Raw genomic sequence first — 19,299 nt, forward strand, 5'->3', positions numbered from 1 at the left:
ACTGCATGAGCCGCAGCTATCAGAGCAGACACCAGAGACGGGAATGAAATGCTAACGCTGCTCCTGCAGCCACCAAGAAACCTGTGTGCAAGCACAGGTCACTACCCACACCCGCTCCGGAGCCTGTGCAGCCCACCACTACCAGGGTCCCATGATCCAGGGACAACTTCCCTGGGAGAACACACAGCGTGCCTCAGGCTGTGGCAATGTCACGGCCTCTGTCACTAACTACCTTACCCATACACCCCCCCACCCCGGCCTGAATGAGCAAGAGCCCCCTAATCAGCCCCTGCTTTAACCCTGTCCTGTCTGAGCAGGAACAGAAGCCTGAGGGCAACCTACACGCAGCACTGGGGCGAAAATCAAAGCTGAAGCCCAGGAGCTGTGCATACAAGAAGAGAAAGGGAAATTTCTCCCAGCAGCCTCAGGAGCAGCAGATTAAATCCCCACAATCAACTTGAGGTACCCTGCGTCTGGGGAATACCTGAAGAGGCAACGAATCAACCCAAAATTGAGGTGGTGGACTTTGGGAGCAGCTGTACCCTTGGGGTTTGCTGCCTGCGACTGACTTGTTCCTAATTTTTATGTTTATCTTAGTATAGTTTTTACTTCTTGTTACCATTCGTAGATTTGTTTATTGCTTTGGTTGCTCTCTTCTTTTTTTTAATTACTTTTTTATTTTAATACTTTTTAAAAATGTTTTTACTTTAATTACTTTATTTTATTTATTTATGCATTTATTTTCTTTCTCTTTTTCTCCCTTTTCTTCTGAGCCATGTGGCTGACAGGGCCTTGGTGCTCCAGTCTGGTGCCAGGCCTGAGCCTCTGAGGTAGGAGAGCCAAGTTCAGGATACTGGACCACCAGAGACCTCTGGGCCCCAGTAATATCAATCAGTAAGAGCTCTCCCAGAGATCACTGTCTCAACACTAAGACCCAGCTCCACCCAATGGCCAGCAAGCTCCAGTGCTGGACACCGCATGCCAAACAACTAGCAAGACAGGAACACAACCCCCCACCCATTAGCAGAGAGGCTGCCTAAAATCATAATAAGGTCACAGACATCCCGAAACACACCACCGGACGCAGTCCTGCCCACCAGAAAGACAATATACAGCCCCACCCACCAGAACACAGGCACCAGTCCCCTCCACCAGGAAGCCTACACAAGCCACTGAACCAACCTTACCCACTGGCGGCAGACACCTGAAACGACAGGAACTATGAACGTACAGTCTGCAAAAAGGAGACCACAAGCACAGTAAGTTAAGCAAAATGGGAAGACAGAGAAATGGTCAGCAGATGAAGGAGCAAGGTAAAAATCCACCAGACCAAACAAATAAACAGGCAATTGGCAGTCTACCTAGAAAAGAATTCAGAGTAATGATAGAAAAGATGATCCAAAATCTTGGAAACAGAATGGAGAAATTACAAGAAACGTTTTAACAAGGACCTAGAAGAAATAAAGAGCAAACAAACAATGATGAACAACACAATAAATGAAATTTAAAATTCTCTAGAAGGGATCAATAGCAGAATAACTGAGGCAGAAGAACAGATAAGTGACCTGAAAGATAAAATAGTGGAAATAACTACAGCAGAGCAGAATAAAGAAAAAAGAATGAAAAGAATGAAAAGTATCGAGGACAGTCTCAGAGACCTCTGGGACAACATTAAACGCACCAACATTTGAATTATAGGGGTCCCAGAAGAAGAGAAAAAGAAAGGGACTGAGAAAATATTTGAAAAGATTATATTTGAAAACTTCCCTAACATGGGAAAGGAAATAGTCAATCAACTCCAGGAAGTGCAGAGAGTTCCATACAGGATAAATCCAAGGAAAAACATGCCAAGACACATATTTATCAAACTATCAAAAATTAAATACAAAGAAAAAATACTAAAAGCAGCAAGGGAAAAGCAACAAATAACATACAAGGGAATCCCCATAAGGTTAACAGCTGATCTTTCAGCAGAAACTCTGCAAGCCAGAAGGGAGTGGCAGGACACATTTAAAGTGATGAAAGGGAAAAAACTACAACCAAGATTACTCTACCCAGCAAGGATCTCATTCAGATTCGATGGAGAAATTAAAACATTTACAGACAAGCAAAAGCTAAGAGAATTCAGCACCACCACACCAGCTTTACAAAAAATGTTAAAGAAACTTCTCTAGGCAGGAACACAAGAGAAGGAAAAGACCTACAATAACAAACCCAAAACAATTAAAAAAATGGGAATAGGAACATACATATCGATAATTACCTTAAATGAAAATGGATTAAATGCTCCAACCAAAAGACACAGACCGGCTGAATGGATACAAAACCAAGACCCATATATACGCTGTCTACAAGAGACCCACTTCAGACCTAGGGGCACAGAAAGACTAAAAGTGAAGGAATGGAAAAAGATATTCCATGCAAATGGAGATCAAAACGAAGCTGGCGTAGCAATTCTCATATTAGACAAAATAGACTTTAAAATAAAGACCACTACAGGAGACAAAGAAGGGCACTACATAATGACCAAGGATCAATCCAAGAAGAAGATATTATAACTGTAAATATTTATGCACCCAACATAGGAGCACCACAATACATAAGGCAAATGCCAACAGCCATAAAAGGGGAAATCAACAGTAACACTATCATAGTAGGGGACTTTAAACACCCCACTTTCACCAATGGACAGATCATCCAAAATGAAAATAAATAAGGAAACACAAGCTTTAAATGACACATTAAACAAGATGGACTTAATTGATATTTATAGGACATTCCATCCAAAAACAATAGAATACACTTTCTTCTCAAGTGCTCATGGAACATTCTCCAGGATAGATCATATCTTGGGTCACAAATCAAGCCTAGGTAAATTCAAGAAAATTGAAATCGTATCAAGTATCTTTTCCGACCACAATGCTATGAGACTAGATATCAATTACAGGAAAAAAACTGTAAAAGATACAAACTCATGAAGACTAAACAATACACTACTAAATAACCAAGAGATCACTGAAGAAATCGAAGAGGAAATCAAAACATACCTAGAAACAAATGACAATGAAAACATGAGGACCCAAAACCTATGGGATGCAGCAAAAGCAGTTCTACAAGGGAAGTTTACAGCAATACAATCCTACCTCAAGAAACAAACATCTCAAATAAACAACCTAACCTTACACTTACAGCAATCAGAGAAAGAAGAACAAAAAAACCCCAAAGTCAGCAGGAGGAAAGAAATCATAAAGATCAGATCAGAAATAAATGAAAAAGAAATGAAGGAAACAACAGCAAAGATCAATAAAACTAAAAGCTGGTTCTTTGAGAAGATACACTAAATTGCTAAACCATTAGCCAGACTCATCAAGAAAAAAAAAAAAGAAGACTCAAATAGATTCAACAGAATTAGAAATGAAAAAGTAGAAGTAACAACTGAAACTGCAGAAATGCAAAGGATCTTGAGAGATTACAAGCAACTATATGCCAATAAAATGGACAACCTGGAAGAAATGGACAAATTCTTAGAAAAGCACAACCTTCCGAGACTGAACCTGGAAGAAATAGAAAATATAAACAGACCAATCACGAGCACTGAAATAGAAAGTGATTAAAAATCTTCCAACAAACAAAAGCCCAGGACCAGATGGCTTCACAGGCAAATTCTATCACGCATTTAGAGAAGAGCTAACACTTATCCTTCTGAAACTCTTAAAAAATATAGCAGAAGGAGGAACACTACCAAACGCATTCTATGAGGCCACCATCACCCTGATACCAAAACCACCACAGGGTAATATCACTGATGAACACAGATGCAAAAATCCTCAACAAAATACTAGCAAACAGAATCCAACAGCACTTTAAAAAGATCATACACCTTGATCAAGTAGAGTTTATCCTAGGAATGCAAGCATTCTTCAATATATATAAATCAATCAATGTGATATACCATATTAACAAACTGAAAGATAAAAACCATATGATAATAGATGCAGAAAAAGCTTTTGACAAAATTCAATACCCATTTATGATAAAAAACTCTCCAGAAACTAGGCACATAGAGTACTTACCTCAACATAATAAAGACCATATATGACAGACCCACAGCCAGCATGGTTCTCAATGGTGAAAAACTGAAACCATTTCCTCTAAAATCAGGAACAAGACAAGGATGTCCACTCTCACCCCTATTATTCAACATAGTTTTGGAAGTTTTAGCCACAGCAATCAGAGAAGAAAAAGACATAAAAGGAGTCCAAATCAGAAAAGAAGTAAAGCTGTCACTGTTTGCACATGACATGATACTATACATAGAGAATCCTAAAGATGCTACCAGAAAACTACTAGAGTGAATCAATGAATTTGGTAAAGTTGCAGGATACAAAATCAATGCACAGAAATCTCTTACATTCCTATACACTAATGATGAAAAATCTGAAAGAGAAATTAAGGAAACACTCCCATTTACCATTGCAAGAAAAAGAGTAAAATACCTAGGAATAACCCTACCTAAGGAGACAAAAGACCTGTATGCAGAAATCTATAAGACACTGATGAAAGAAATTAGAGATGATACAAACAGATGGAGATATATACCATGTTCTTGGATTAGAAGAATCAACATTGTGAAAATGACTATACTACCCAAAGCAATCTACAGATTCAAGGCAATCCCTATCAAATTACCAATGGCATTTTTTACAGAACTAGAACAAAAAATTTGTATGGAAACACAAAAGACCCCGAATAGCCAAAACAATCTTGCGAAAGAAAAACGGAGCTGGAGGAATCGGGTTCCCTGACTTCAGACTATACTACAAAGCTACAGTAATCAAGCAGTATGGTACTGGCACAAAAACAGAAATACAGATCAATGGAACAGGACAGAAAGCCCAGAGATAAACCCACACACACATGGTCACCTTATCTTTGATAAAGGAGGCAAGAATATACAATGGAGAAAAGACAGCCTCTTCAATAAGTGGTGCTGGGAAAACTGAACAGCTACATGTAAAAGAAAGAAATTGGAACACTCTCTAACACCATACACAAAAATAAACTCAAAATGGATTAAAGACCTAAATGTAAGGCCAGACACATAAAACTCTTAGAGGAAAACATAGGAAGAACACTCTTTGACATAAATCACAGCAAGATACTTTTTGACCCAGCTCCTAGAGAAATGGAAATAAAAACAAAAATAAACAAATGGGACTTAATGAAACTTAAAAGCTTTTGCAGAGCTAAGGAAACCAAAAACAAGACGAAAAGACAACCCTCAGAATGGGAGAAAATATCAGCAAATGAAGCAACTGACAAAGGATTAACCTCCAAAATATACAAGCAGCTCATGAAGCTCAATATCAAAAAAACAAACAACCGAGTCCAAAGATGGGCAGAAAATCTAAATAGACTTTTCTCCAAAGTAAATATACAGATTGTCAACAAACACATGAAAGGATGCTCAACATCACAAATCATTAGAGAAATACATATCAAAACTACGAGAAAAAAAAAAACAACCTGTAAATACGGGCTTCCCTGGTGGCGCAGTGGTTGAGAGCCCGCCTGCCGATGCAGGGGACACGGGTTTGTGCCCTGGTCCGGGAAGATCCCACATGCCGCAGAGCAGCTAGGCCCGTGAGCCATGGCCGCTGAGCCTGCGCGTCTGGAGCCTGTGCTCCGCAACGGGAGAGGCCACAACAGTGAGAGACCCGCGTATCGCAAAAAAAAAAAAAAAAAAAAAAAAAACTACAATGAGGTATCACCTCACACTGGTCAGAACGGCCATCATCAAAAAATCTGCAAACAATAAATGCCAGAGAGAGTGTGGAGAAAAGGGTACCCTCTTGCACTGTTGGTGGGAATGTAAATTGATACAGCCACTATGGAGAACAGTATGGAGGTTCCTTAAAAAACTAAAAATAGAACTACCATATGCCCCAGCAATCCCACTACTGGGCATATACCTTGAGAAAACCATAATTCAAAGAGACATGTACCACAATGTTCATTGAAGCACTATTTACAATAGCCAGGACATGGAAGCAACCTAAGTGTCCATCAACAGATGAGTGGATAAAGAAGATATGGCACATATATACGATGAAATATTGCTCAGCCATAAAAAGAAACGAAATTGAGTTATTTGTAATGAGGTGGATGGACCTAGACTCTGTCACACAGAGTGAAGTAAGTCAGACAGAGAAAAACAAATACCGTATGCTAACACATATATATGGAATCTAAAAAAAAAAAAAGTTTTGATGAACCTAGGGGCAGGACTGGAAGAGAGATGCAGACATAGAGAATGGATTTGAGGACACGGGGGTGGGGGAGGGTAAGCTGGGATGAAGTGAGAGAGTGGCATGGACATATATACACTACCAAATGTAAAATAGATAGCTAGTGGGAAGCAGCTGCATCGCACGGGGAGATCAGCTCGGTGGTTTGTGACCACCTAGAGGGGTAGGATAGGGAGGATGGGAGGGAGACACAAGAGGAAGGGATATATGTATACGTATAGCTGATTCACTTTGTTATACAGCAGAAACTAACACAACATTGTAAAGCAATTATACTCCAGTAAAGATGTTAAAAAAAAAAACTAAAGAAATAATAAAAATAAATTTTTTAAAATAAAAATAGGATGAAAAGTAGCATAATATTTAAATAGTAGCAGAAGAAAATTGAGGGGTGAGGATGGGGAAAGAGAGGGCAAACATTCAGTACTGTTTATCAGAGGTGATAATGGTTGAAAAAAGTTTTTGAAATTCTTTAATCTAGATTTCCCACTTTGTTATATGACCAAGGTTTTTCTACACCAGAAGTAAGATTCTAAAAGAGATTTTTAACCTCACTTTCAGAATTATAAACTAACCAAAGTCACCTTTGGATACAAAGACCTAAGCATAAAATAGCAATTCATGCCATTAAATCCTGTGATGTCTCTTTTTAAAAGGTGCCAATCTCAGAAAGTTAAAATTTACAAATCATACAAGAAATTTTCATTTATTTAACACTAAATATAAGAGTTTAAAATAGCTCTAGGGCTTCCCTGGTGGTGCAGTGGTTGAGAATCTGCCTGCCAATGCAGGGGACACGGGTTCGAGCCCTGGTCTGGGAAGATCCCACATGCTGCGGAGCAACTAGGCCCATGAGCCACAAATACTGAGCCTGCGCGTCTGGAGCTTGTGCTCCGCAACGAGAGAGGCTGTGACAGTGAGTGGCCCCGCTCGCCACAACTAGAGAAAGCCCTCGCACAGAAACAAAGACCCAGCACAGCCAAAAATAAATAAATTAACTAATTAAATTAAATTAAAATTAAAAAAAAAATAGCTCTAAGTGAAAAGTCTTCATTTTCTACCTCAATTTTCTCAACTCCCTTTTTCCATGTCTTCTTTAGGTATTGACCATGCATGACAGTACTCATGTCTATCCCATCTTTTCAAAAGTATTCTTAAAAAAAAAGAAAGTATTCTTTTTCACTTATGCCCCATTAAGACTTTACATAAATTCCTTAAACTCAAATAAGAAGTAGCAGTGGCTCCCAGTGGCCAATTTATGACAGTTATCTTTTCCTATCATAGTTCTTATATTTTCACATATGACTTCTAAAATTACAAAAACCTCATAGAAGTTACAGAATTAGAAAAAATAAATTAACAAAAGGAGGTTTAATTAACTTTAATCCTGTACTCTTCCACTTGACATCAATCAGAATATTACAATGCATGCTTTTCAGGAGACTAAGAGATCCTTTAAAGCATAAAATACATTACTTAACATGTGCTTTTGCATCTTCAGTGTCTCTGGGATCACTGACTGACTCAACCGAATAGTCAATATTATAACAAATAGTCACGTAGCAAAGCATTATCACGTAACAAAGCACTGTCATCTGCCTATTTGATCAAATTAGGATTGTTAAAACCTAATTCCCCTAGAACATTTCGCCTCAAGTATGTAACTGAGACAGAGGTGACATCCTAGATTTTTCACCATTATATATATGTGGCAGACAGAAATCTAAAGACATCACCCCAAATCTTCTGTCCTCTGGTTTGATTGACTGGTAATTCAATCAAACTCTAATCCAGGTATTGCTGTGAAGGGACTTTACAGACAGAATTAGGTTATTTATCAGCTGATCTTAAAGAATTACCCTGGATTATTCCAGTGAGTCCAAAGTAATCAGATGAGCTCTTAACAGCAGATGGCAGAAAAGTCAAATCAGAGATACAACAGAAGAGAGAGATCAGAGAGATTCAAATCATAGAAAAGGACTTAATCTGCCATTGCTGTCTTCATAAGCCAAGGAATGAGGGCAGCCTCTAGAAGCTGAAAACAACCTACAGGTGACAGCCAGCAAAGAAACAGAGACCTCATTCCTACAACGACATGGAACTGAATTTGGCCAACGACCTGGATGCAGGTTCATTCACAGAGCTTCCAGAAAAGAACAGAGCCCTGCTAACACCTGACCTCTAAAGCAAAGAACCAAGCTGTGCCCAGACATCTGACCTTTAGAAACTATGATGTAATAAATGTGTGTTGTTTTAAGCCACTAAGTTTTTGGTAATTTGTTATGGCAACAATTTAAAACTAATACAGATTTTGGTACCAAAAGGGATGCTGCTGTAACAAATACGTAAAAGTGTGGAAATGACTTTCGAATAGGGCAGTGGGTGGAGGCTGGAAGAAACTTGAGGAACATAACAGAAATAGCCTTGAACAAACCAGTAGTAGAAATCTAGACTTTAAGAACACTGCCATGATGACTCAGACTGCTTGAAGAAATCAAGATTTGGAGGATAAAAAGATCTAACTTGTCATTGGATATTACTTTTGCTACTATCTTGCCTTTAAACAGGAGTGTTTAGCACATTTCGTTTTATATAATTGTCCATTTGGTTCATTTAAACCTACTGTCTTGCTCTTGTTTCTTTTGTTCCGTCTGTTTTTGCTGTTGTTCCTCCTTTCCTTCTTTCCTGCCTTCCTTTATGTCTAAGCCACCACCATCTTTCACCTGGACTAATGCAGTAGCCAACTGTATGGTCTCCTTGCTTCCATCCTGTTCCTTATTTCAAAGTCTATTCACATCACAGGACCAATCTCATCCTATTTTCTTCCACCTTTTCTGGGTAAAGACCAACTGTTACGATGACCTACAAAGCCTTGTTGCATCAGCCCACATTACCCCTCTGACCTCATCTCCTATTACTCGCCCCCTCACTCACTCCATTTTACAGTATATACTTTATACTTGTTTGAACACCCCAGACACAATCCCACCTCAGTGCCTTTGTACTTGCTATTTCCTCTGTTTAGAAAACTTGCCCTAAATGTTTTTAAGCAAATGTTACTTTTCCTATAACTATTTGTAGTAAGCAGAATAATGCTTCCCCTCACCCCCAGATGTCCATGTCCTTATCCCTGGAACTGGGAGTGTTACATTACATGGCAAAGGAGAATTAACGTTGCAGATGTTAAGACTGCTAATCAGCTGACCTTAAAATAGGGAGATTATCCTGGATTATCCAGAAGGGCTCCAAGTATTCATAAGAGTCCTTAGAAGAGAGAGAGGGAGACTTGACTGCAGAAGAATGGTCAGAGATACAATGTTGCTGGCTTTAAAGATGGAGGAAGGGGACCACAAACAAATGTGGGCAGCCTCTAGAAGATGGAAAAGGCAGAAAACAGACTCTTCCCTAGAGCCTCCATAAATTAAGACAGCCTACCAATGCCCTGATTTTAGCCCACTGAGACCATTTCAGATTTCTCACCTCCAGAACTGTAAAACAGTACACTGAACTGTTTAAACCACTTTTAAGTTTGTGGTAATATGTTATGGCAGCAAAAGAAAACTAATACACTACCTTAGTTAATACAAGCCCTCATTCCTTACTTCCCTTTGCTGCTTAATTTTCCTCCATAAAATATATTACCTTCTAACAAACTATTTTACTTATAAATGTGAATTCTATAAATAAATGTAAGCTCCAGAAAGGCAAAGATTACCTATTTTGTTCAGTTTCCCAAGGCCTGATACTTGGTTATGTGCTCAAATATTTACTGAACGAACATTTGATAGATTATAAATATATAAATATGTTAGAAGAGCTGTGCTTATGATGATGCTAACCGTGATTAAAAAAACCATTAATCTTAAAGAAAAATGAGATATAATCAGTGGCTGTTTGTAGTCAATGACATTTAGATTTATAGCTATGCATTAATATCTCTCAAAACATCTTTATTATTCAGTCTCTGTATTCTTCTTCTTCTCAATTGCAACTACTTTTTTTAAAATTAGTTTTTAACAATTCAGGAGACACTATTAAATACATATTTTTAAATTTTTTAATATTTTTCAGTAAAATATCTCATCTTATCTATAAGTTCAGAAAATAATAATATACAAATAAATATTTCCTTGCTGAAGGAAGTTATTGACATTTGAGAAAGTCTCCAAGTTTGAAATATAAAAGACAAAATTTTGGCAATGACCAACAAAGGTCTTATATTATCTTCATTCAAAGAGTAAAGAATAGTCATTGGTGTTAAAAGGCATTGCTTACCTGTTCCAGGAGTAGTTGTCATAACTCCGACAAGAGGACTCTGCATTACTGAAATGTTTGCCTATGTGAAAACAGAAGTGTTAAAGTAAAAATGCAAAGTTCTAACCATAACACAAACACAATAAGTGTTGAAAAACTACATTCAACAGACAACTGAATGTCTACCAGGTATTGGAAATGCCTATTAGCTCACAATTGAAGAGTACTCTCTAAGTTTTTTTATTTTTTTTAAGCTGAACAGTATTAATCTAAAATGCCAGACTTGTTAGCGTATTATATGTTTAATATAAGAAAAGTTGCATTAGATAAAAAGACATTATTTTTAGTAGACAGTAACACTGCTATTTGTTTTTAGTTCCTAAGATACAATATTTGAAATAACAGAGATAATGGTGATTCCTCAAATCATCAAGTTCACATTGAAAAATAGAAAGATGGCAAAACTATATTTCTAAATTGACATTTACAAACCAGGAAATACTATAGATTCAAATCAGTCTATACAGTAAAAGACAGCATATCTCTGCCTTTACTAGCAGAAAGTAACAAAGACTAACTCCTTTAAATGTGAGAAAATTAGAGATTAAAGTAGTTAAAAGTCCTTCTATAAACAAAAACAGAAATATCTAATTCAGAATGAGAAACAGACTCTTTCTCTAGAAGTAAACATATAGAGAGAAAATTTTTTAACAGATTCTGACTAAACTAAGAAAATCTAAAATCTGGCTATTATCCAGCAACCAGACCAAATGCTGAGAGATTGTTAGGAGGGATACAAAATGCATTGTTCAATTCTTAATGATAACTTCTTTCCTGATTAGAGAGAGGTTGACCAAAGTGTCAGGTGGCAAAACTAATTTGGACTTTAATAATATTCTTACCAACTTTCAAATCAAAAACTTTCTCTACAAATTATGATCCACAAGATTTTTAAACATTTTGAACATAGCAATAACTATAAACTACCTTTCTTTTCTTGTATTATGAGAGAAGTAATAAAAACTGGCATAAACTTATAAGTCAGAGATCCTCATATCAAACTAAACATCAGATTTATCTATCAACCTTTAGAAAAATACTCCAGACCAGAATATTCTGAACATAGTTAAGTTTTGTTGTTTTTTTTTTTGGCGGTACGCGGGCCTCTCACTGCTGTGGCCTCTCCCGTTGCGGGGCACAGGCTCCGGACGCACAGGCCCAGCGGCCATGGCTCACGGGCCCAGCCACTCCGCGGAACGTGGGATCCTCCCGGACCGGGGCACGAACCCGCATCCCCCGCATCAGCAGGCGGACTCCCAACCACTGCGCCACCAGGGAAGCCCCATGGACATAGTTAAGTTTATAACACCACTGTCCACATATAACACAAGCCACACAAGCAGTTGTTAATTTTATAGTATGCATGTATACCTCAATTCAGTATAGGACTAGCCACATTTCAAGTGTCAACAGCCACACTTGGCTAGTAGCTACTACACTCGACAGGAGGGCACGTGTAGAAGTGATGGAAAAAGAAAGTAATCTGTTTAACTCAATGAATTAATTTTGCTTTGCTTGACAAACAGGCCTAGTATGCCATGCATATCAAGCCTATAATCAAAATTTACTGAAAGATTTTTCTACTTTTTTTAAACTTGCCAAAAAATATGCTATATTTGATTTAGGGAAAGGCCATAAAATATTTCTCCAAATCAAACAGCAGAAATGTCGTTATACAAAGAACTTACCAGTTTAGCTGATACACTTTGTTTACATATCCTTCTAGGCATAATAGTAATAGGAGAGAAAACTTTTGACTATAAAAGCTACTAAACTTCCTACTTAAAAGAAAAATCCATACTACCTTTCAACTGACAATCAAGAGAAATCACAGTAGTGTGTATTAGCAGAACATTGCTCTTGTAAACACTGGCTCTAGATTCAAGATTGCTAGGTTTAAAATCTGGCTCTGCTAGACTAGCTGCCTTACCCTTGACAAATTACTTAGGCTTTCCGTGTCCTAGTTTCCTCAATGATAAAATAAAGCTCGTAAGAGCTACCTCACAGATTCACTGTGAGGATTAAATGAGACAATACGTGGGAAGTTATAAGATCAGGCCATGTGCACTGTAGGTACTTCATAAGTATTACATACTTTTTTGTGCTATCAGTACCATTAAAACAGAGAATCTCTACCTTGTATAATCTGACTGAAAATAACACCATCAGAACACCTACATCTACACCAACCAAAACTTAACATGACCATCAGAACACCTACATCTACACCAACCAAAATTTAACATCACCATCAGAACACCAACACCAGGAACACACTAAACCATCAGCTCATAAACATGCAGAAGGAAGCGTTTTCAGTAAAATAAGTAAACAGTGAACACAGCTCTAAAAGGATATTGGTCTTATATTAATAAAACCATCCCTAAAATAAAGACCTCAAATCATTACAAGATGCCTTAGATCTGGATAAACCCTGAATCTTCACTTGTTCTTTCACAAAATTATGTATAAATATTGAACTTTTTAAACAATGAACAATTTAAATGATAATCATTTCTACATGTTTATTAAGGAGGTTGGGGGCATAGACAGGTGAATAGGCACACCTTTAAAAACCACAGAATTATCTATACGAGAAAATTATCTAAGTTCTATCACATTTTTAAGTACATTTCATGATAAACACAATTTAATTAGACTCTAGGATAACTATCCCTAATGCTTATTCTGTGCAATAGAATTACACTAAAACAGACCTCAGGCAAACACTTCAAATCACTGACCCTCCCTGTAAAACCACATAAAAACATGAAATAAGGACATGTATGGTCCTGAATGAGGATATGTGTGTCACCTGTCTTCTTGAAGTTAAAGGTGTTGATCCAAGTCCTGGGCTGGAAATGTCATCATATATACTTCTAACTGGTGGAGCTCCACTTTTATCTTTATGAGCTGGTACAACTGGCTGTGGTGGTGACCCACCTAACAATGCACAAAAAATATAGACAGGTGAGAAAATAAAGAAATCCTCCATCTTTCTGGTAAGATCTTTTAAATTAATATTTTTAAAATAATGACTTAAATTCCTGTCTCCCAGCAATTCTCAGATCTTAATACACAGAAGAATCACCTGGGCATCTTGTTAAAATTCAGGTTATGTCTCAGATCATGTGAGATGGAGCCTGAGACTATGAATTTCTAACAAGCTCCCAGTGATGCCAATGTTGGTGATCCATAGACTGCACTTTGAATAAAAGGTTCCAGAATAAGTAAATAGAAATTTTAGTTTTTAGTAAACACATGCAACTTTTGTTTTCTCTAGATGCTTTTCTTTTGTTTTCTCTAGATGTTAAGATGCTTAACATTTCAATACAAAATTTGATCCTATTTCTCACTTGAAAGTAGGTATTAAACAGCTCCAGTTTGTATACACTTGAATATAATCTCATAATGTGGAATTTGACTGTCAAATTCCTATTCGTGTTTCTCACAGTAGAAATATATTTAAGTACATAATAAACATACAGGAAAAGGACCAACTTTGGGGGATACAAAGGGATCTTCGTTAAGTCAGAGAATCAACAATGCCAAGTAGCAAAGCAGTCCAGGCCCTCTGTAAGACTAATGTCTGAGCCTAGACAGTACGGCATAAGGTATTTAGATTAGAGCACAGGCTATAGAACAAGATTGACCTGGGCTTTAACCTCCTGCTGTCACTAACCAGTGAGCTTCAGCAAGTTCTATACTGCATTTAGCCTCAGCTTCCTCTTTTGGAGGATACTACTAACTACCCTTTAAGACTGATAAAAGAATGAAAATAACATATAAAATGCTTAGCATACTGCCTGGCTCATAAACACTCAATATATGGTAGCTACAGTAATAAAATAATACACTTGAAATATGTAAAAAACAAAAATCTGTCCAGAATAACGTTCTTAAGTGAATCACTTCAAATATAACTTATAATTCTCCCTGATCAATCCTAAAAAAAAAAAAAAAAAAATGATAATAAACCACTTTAACTGAAATAATACCTTAAGGACAATTCAAGTAAGAAGAATTTTCATTTAAACATCTATTAAAAGGATATTAGCTCACATTTGGAATTCAATCATTTTTGTAGCTCTCACTACTCACAGTCAAAACTTCCAAGTTATCTTTTCCAATATTTGTTTGCTAAAAGAGTCCTGTAAAAGATATGTTTCATTTACATAACATTTTGTGCTGGCAACTGCAAATCATAGTTTGTGGAGTAAGTCCTTTCACTAAACACACTATAAGTGAGACTCTTAATTCACTATGACTAGAAGCAGAATTCATATTTACAGATTTTCAAATTACACTTCTTTTGACTATTTGCTATTATTACATTTAAGATGTATTATTCAAATTGAATTCAGCTGAAGTTAAACGACCATATTCCCCTCCCCCCACCCACACACACTAACATCTCCGAAACAGGGATAATTTACAAAAACTGGCAAATGTTGTTCTATCATATGTAGTGTTTTTCTTTCTTAGTGGTACTTAAAATAATGGTGAGTTTGGGCTTCCCTGGTGGCGCAGTGGTTGACAGTCCGCCTGCCGATGCAGGGGACACGGGTTTGTGCCCCGGTCCGGGAAGATCCCACATGCCGCGGAGCGGCTGGGCCCATGAGCCATGGCTGCTGAGCCTGCGTGTCGGAGCCTGTGCTCCACAACGGGAGAGGCCGCAACAGTGAGAGGCCCACGTACCACAAAAAAAAATAAAATTAAATTAAATTTTTAAAAAATGGTGAGTTTTACAATCAATGGCATCTTAGATTGAATAAAATGTAGTATGCATATTTTTAGTGAGTGGTTCTTGGAATTATAGTAACTTATATTGCTTACACTTCTATTACAATAATCTTAAAATAAAAAATAGAGACACTGCTTAATTTTTTAAAATAAATGTGGTTTGAGGGTGAACGCTGCATCACTACCCTTTTTAAAATTCTTGTACATGTACTGATAGTACTATAAAACTATTTTAAGCAATTTACCTACCTGCAAGTAAAGGTGATCTCATTTCCATTACTCCTACTGAAGGGCCACTAATTGATCGAGGTTGTGGAGTCACTGGAGCTGGCAAATCCCCCATTAAAAATCCAGGTAGGAACTGGGCATTAACCCCTGGCTTTGGAGACGTGGGTGAACCCAGCATCATTGGTTCAGATCCTAAATGAATCAGAAAATAAAATAACACAAAGAAAGGACTTTAACGTAACAATATCTAACAAAAAGATGCAAGAATCCAGCATAAACAATTTTTTAAAAATCTTTATCGGGGTATAATTGCTTTACAATGGTGTGTTAGTTTCTGCTTTATAACAAAGTGAATCAGTTATACATATACATATGTTCAGCATAAACAATTTTGAGAATTTAATCAAAACTGTTAAGTATTACAGAACCATAGTTCATTTTATTATTTTAAAAACCAATAAAAATTATTTCTAGAAAAATGTGAAATTTTGTATTAACCAAATAATATTTGACAGCTGTTTTTGTTTACATTACTTCATAGATTTAAGAATCAACACTTACTTTTAAATTTTAAAATTTTAGCTTATTATCTAAAAAAAAATCCCTAATACATAGAGAATAACTTCTTTCCATTTCTGGATCAGCTTCTACTATGTAACAACCGAAAACAAGAACAAGGTGCACTAGTTACACAAAGTCTAAGCAAATCAAACACAATAGGTTTAGCGTGCTGTATGTCCCGTTTTTCTTTCCCCATATACAACTGTCAGTCATTTTTGTAATAAAAGTGTAATCATGCACACATTAAAGCACATATGAAATAATGTGATGTTAAGCACACCAATTAAGAATTATATTGAAAAGATTTGGAAAGGTTGTTTTGGGTCATTTTTAAAACCATTCATTTTAAGTTAAGAATAACCAATAAAAGTCTCCCCAACATAAAACCAACTTAATAACTGATACTTCACAATCATCAATTCAAAATTATTTTTCACAATTTATAGGGTAGGTATTATTATTATTCCAACTATGAAAAAATAAGCAAGCTATAACTTCCTCTAATTTCAGAACAAAATAGCCCAGTAAGGAAAACATGGGCTCTGGAGTCAAGAGACCTCGGTTCCCGTCTCAGCAAAATGGACATAACTGTAGTACCCACCCACAGAGCTTTGATTAGACTTACAGCAAGTAAAGCACTTATCTCAAGTGCCTAACATACAGTAAGTATTCACCAAATATTAGTTATTATTATTCTAATAGTATCTTACAATAGCCAAAACTGAGGAACTGATGCGTATATGTAGAATTTGCAATTTCTGCTTATGAAAATTTAATTTTTCAACTATCTGACAAGCCTGAATGTGATTCATGGTACTCAGAAAGGTCAGACATTTGGTATGTTATTTATATTACCTTTATTAACTATTCCTTAACTTCTAAACAGCCTCAAAAATGTGTTTCTTGCTATCCAAATGCTGTCAATTATTTATTCTTCCTCTTATTTCTAATCATAGTAGACCTAGATATTAACAATGCAAACACATAAAAAAGGAAAAAGGAAAAGAAATTCAGGAAAAGAATAAAGCAAATACTGAAATAAGGTGTGAAGAGCTATACTACATTGTAATTACTTCAAAGTGCTAGTTACAATGTTACCACAGTACTATTACATATTTCCAAAGAACATACCACTAAAATCAAACCAAAAGTCTAAACAAAAGCATACTATGAACATATATTTATAAACCCATAGTAATAAATGTATTACAAAGCTTTAGGTACCACCAACTATGTTCACTCTCCCAGCCCCAAAAGAAAAAAAATACATATATGGCAAGTATAGAAATAATGAAGTCAAGAAAATTTCTGACACATCCGAATGTATATTGTGATACAGTAGAAAGCAGCAGAGTGAGGAGGGCACAAAGGGCTCTTAACTGAACTGTCACTTACCACCCCACCCTTTCACTTAGAGAGCTATACCAATGGATCTGGAAAGTCTTAAATTCCACTTCAGTCTTGTACTCCTAACATGTTAAGTACAGTGTCTTACTCAGCTAGCATTGTTTGTTGAAGTAACCATTAGTTTTACTGTACCATTAGGTGCTGGGAAAACGTTTATTCCTCGTCTGGAATATCTGCAATATGTGGACTTGAACAATTAATACAACTAATGTCAGATTTCTGACCAGAGGTTTATTCATATTTGTAACCCAAAAAAACATACACTCCAAAATGTTTTTGTTGAGTAGAAAACTTTGGAACTGGAAATGAAAAGCCTTTTGACCTCTAAAATAATACAAGACATAATACCTAGACCAACTTTAAATGTAGCTGAGTATCTCTGTTGATATTATGCATTTAGTTTTTTATAACTAATGCTAAAACACGTTCCTCTATTCTCAAAAGAAACTTATTTTGCACAAAACATGGCAAGCATTATATATCCTTCAACTCTAATAAAACTCATTCTACAGATACATATCCTGCTTGCTTGCTCTCCTTTCAAACTCATAAAGTTGTAACCGAACTTTCAAATACATCTCTATGACAATAGACGATTTATTTTCTGTTCTAAGATATTCAACGGTTCTCACAAAACTCAGCAGACACACACACAAAATCGACATCCTGCTAACTTGGCAAGATTTTCTGAAGTCAACACATCTCAACAATGCTCGCCCCCATTAAATAATGGTAATGAATTTTTTTAAAAAAAATCATGACGTGACCGATTAGAGGAAAAGACCACCTACAATACTTAGTCATTTTCCCAAGATAAAGCCGGGGGAAATCGAGCGAACTCCTGGCCTCCTATTAAGGCTAATATCTCAATGGCTGCATCACCTGGTTAATTAAATGTCGCACGATTCAAGCTTCCATTAAAAACTGATTTCTTCTGCAAAGCCCGGGAGAAAGAAGGAATCAAACTGGAACTAGAAGCCTAGGTGACCAAACAGCGGTGAAAGGTAACCACACTCCAGAGCACTGCCCACCCAGGTGTTCACAGGTGAGTTCCTTCCCACCAACTCTTCCCCGGATCCCGGAACCTAGCATCGCGTCTACGCGCTGGCGGAGTCCCAGGTATGGATAGGTCTGGCTCCGGCGTAAGGGGGCACAAAACAGCTGAGTCACCACAAGACCGCCGTTTCTTCGCCCTCCTCGGGGCCCGCATTTTCCCGGAGCCGCTTTGGTAGCGGCTGGGTGTAGACTCCTCGAGTAGGGGGCGGACTAAGAAGTTGGGTGCGAGCCAGAGGCTGCCCCTCTGAGGCTGAAATTAGAGACGAGAGCCCTATGACTACTGCCTTTCAGGCTTGCCCGCTTCCAAGATTACGGCGTGCATCGCAATGCTAGGGAGGAAAAGCAGTTTTTTACTCACCTAACGTGGGCACCTGGGGTTCCACAGCAAACGCTGCCATCGCAGCAGCGGCAACACTTGGCCCCGCACCTCCCCGATTTTCAAAAATGGCGGAAATTCTCCCCACGGATAGGGGCGCGCTGCCTTATGGGTTTGCGTAACTTCCGGACATGCGCTATACCTAAGTTGTGACGCCGGAGTCGTCATTTTGGAATGGGAAAACAGTCTTTTCGGAGATGCAACATCTCCGAGAGGGTTTTTACTGGTAGGGTGATGAAACAGTGTGGAAACTGCGGTTCTGGGAATTCTTCTGCTCACCTTGTGAGCCTCCTGATTTTTTGGTGC

At 37.4% G+C, this 19,299-nt stretch overlaps 1 protein-coding gene across 4 annotated transcripts in view; it reads right to left on the bottom strand.

Annotated features, from left to right (window-relative positions):
* NUP35 (nucleoporin 35) overlaps positions 1–19,089 on the bottom strand; it is a 36,426-nt gene extending 17,337 nt beyond the window's left edge. The window contains exons 1-5 of one of the 4 annotated variants that reach the window (XM_067741273.1): positions 18,976–19,072; positions 17,010–17,115; positions 15,615–15,785; positions 13,438–13,565; positions 10,584–10,644 (exon numbers count right to left, since the gene is read on the bottom strand). In XM_067741273.1, the coding sequence (XP_067597374.1) occupies positions 10,584–10,644; positions 13,438–13,565; positions 15,615–15,774 (349 nt within the window). In that variant the 5' untranslated portion in view covers positions 15,775–15,785; positions 17,010–17,115; positions 18,976–19,072. Of the gene's footprint in view, positions 1–10,583; positions 10,645–13,437; positions 13,566–14,684; positions 14,774–15,614; positions 15,786–17,009; positions 17,116–18,975 lie in introns of those variants that run through there. The other 3 variants (XM_067741272.1, XM_067741274.1, XM_067741275.1) reach the window with 3 other exon arrangements.
* Positions 19,090–19,299: the final 210 nt, after the last annotated feature.

This window comes from Pseudorca crassidens, chromosome 6 (assembly GCF_039906515.1).
Source record: "Pseudorca crassidens isolate mPseCra1 chromosome 6, mPseCra1.hap1, whole genome shotgun sequence".
NCBI classification, from domain to species: domain Eukaryota; kingdom Metazoa; phylum Chordata; class Mammalia; order Artiodactyla; family Delphinidae; genus Pseudorca; species Pseudorca crassidens.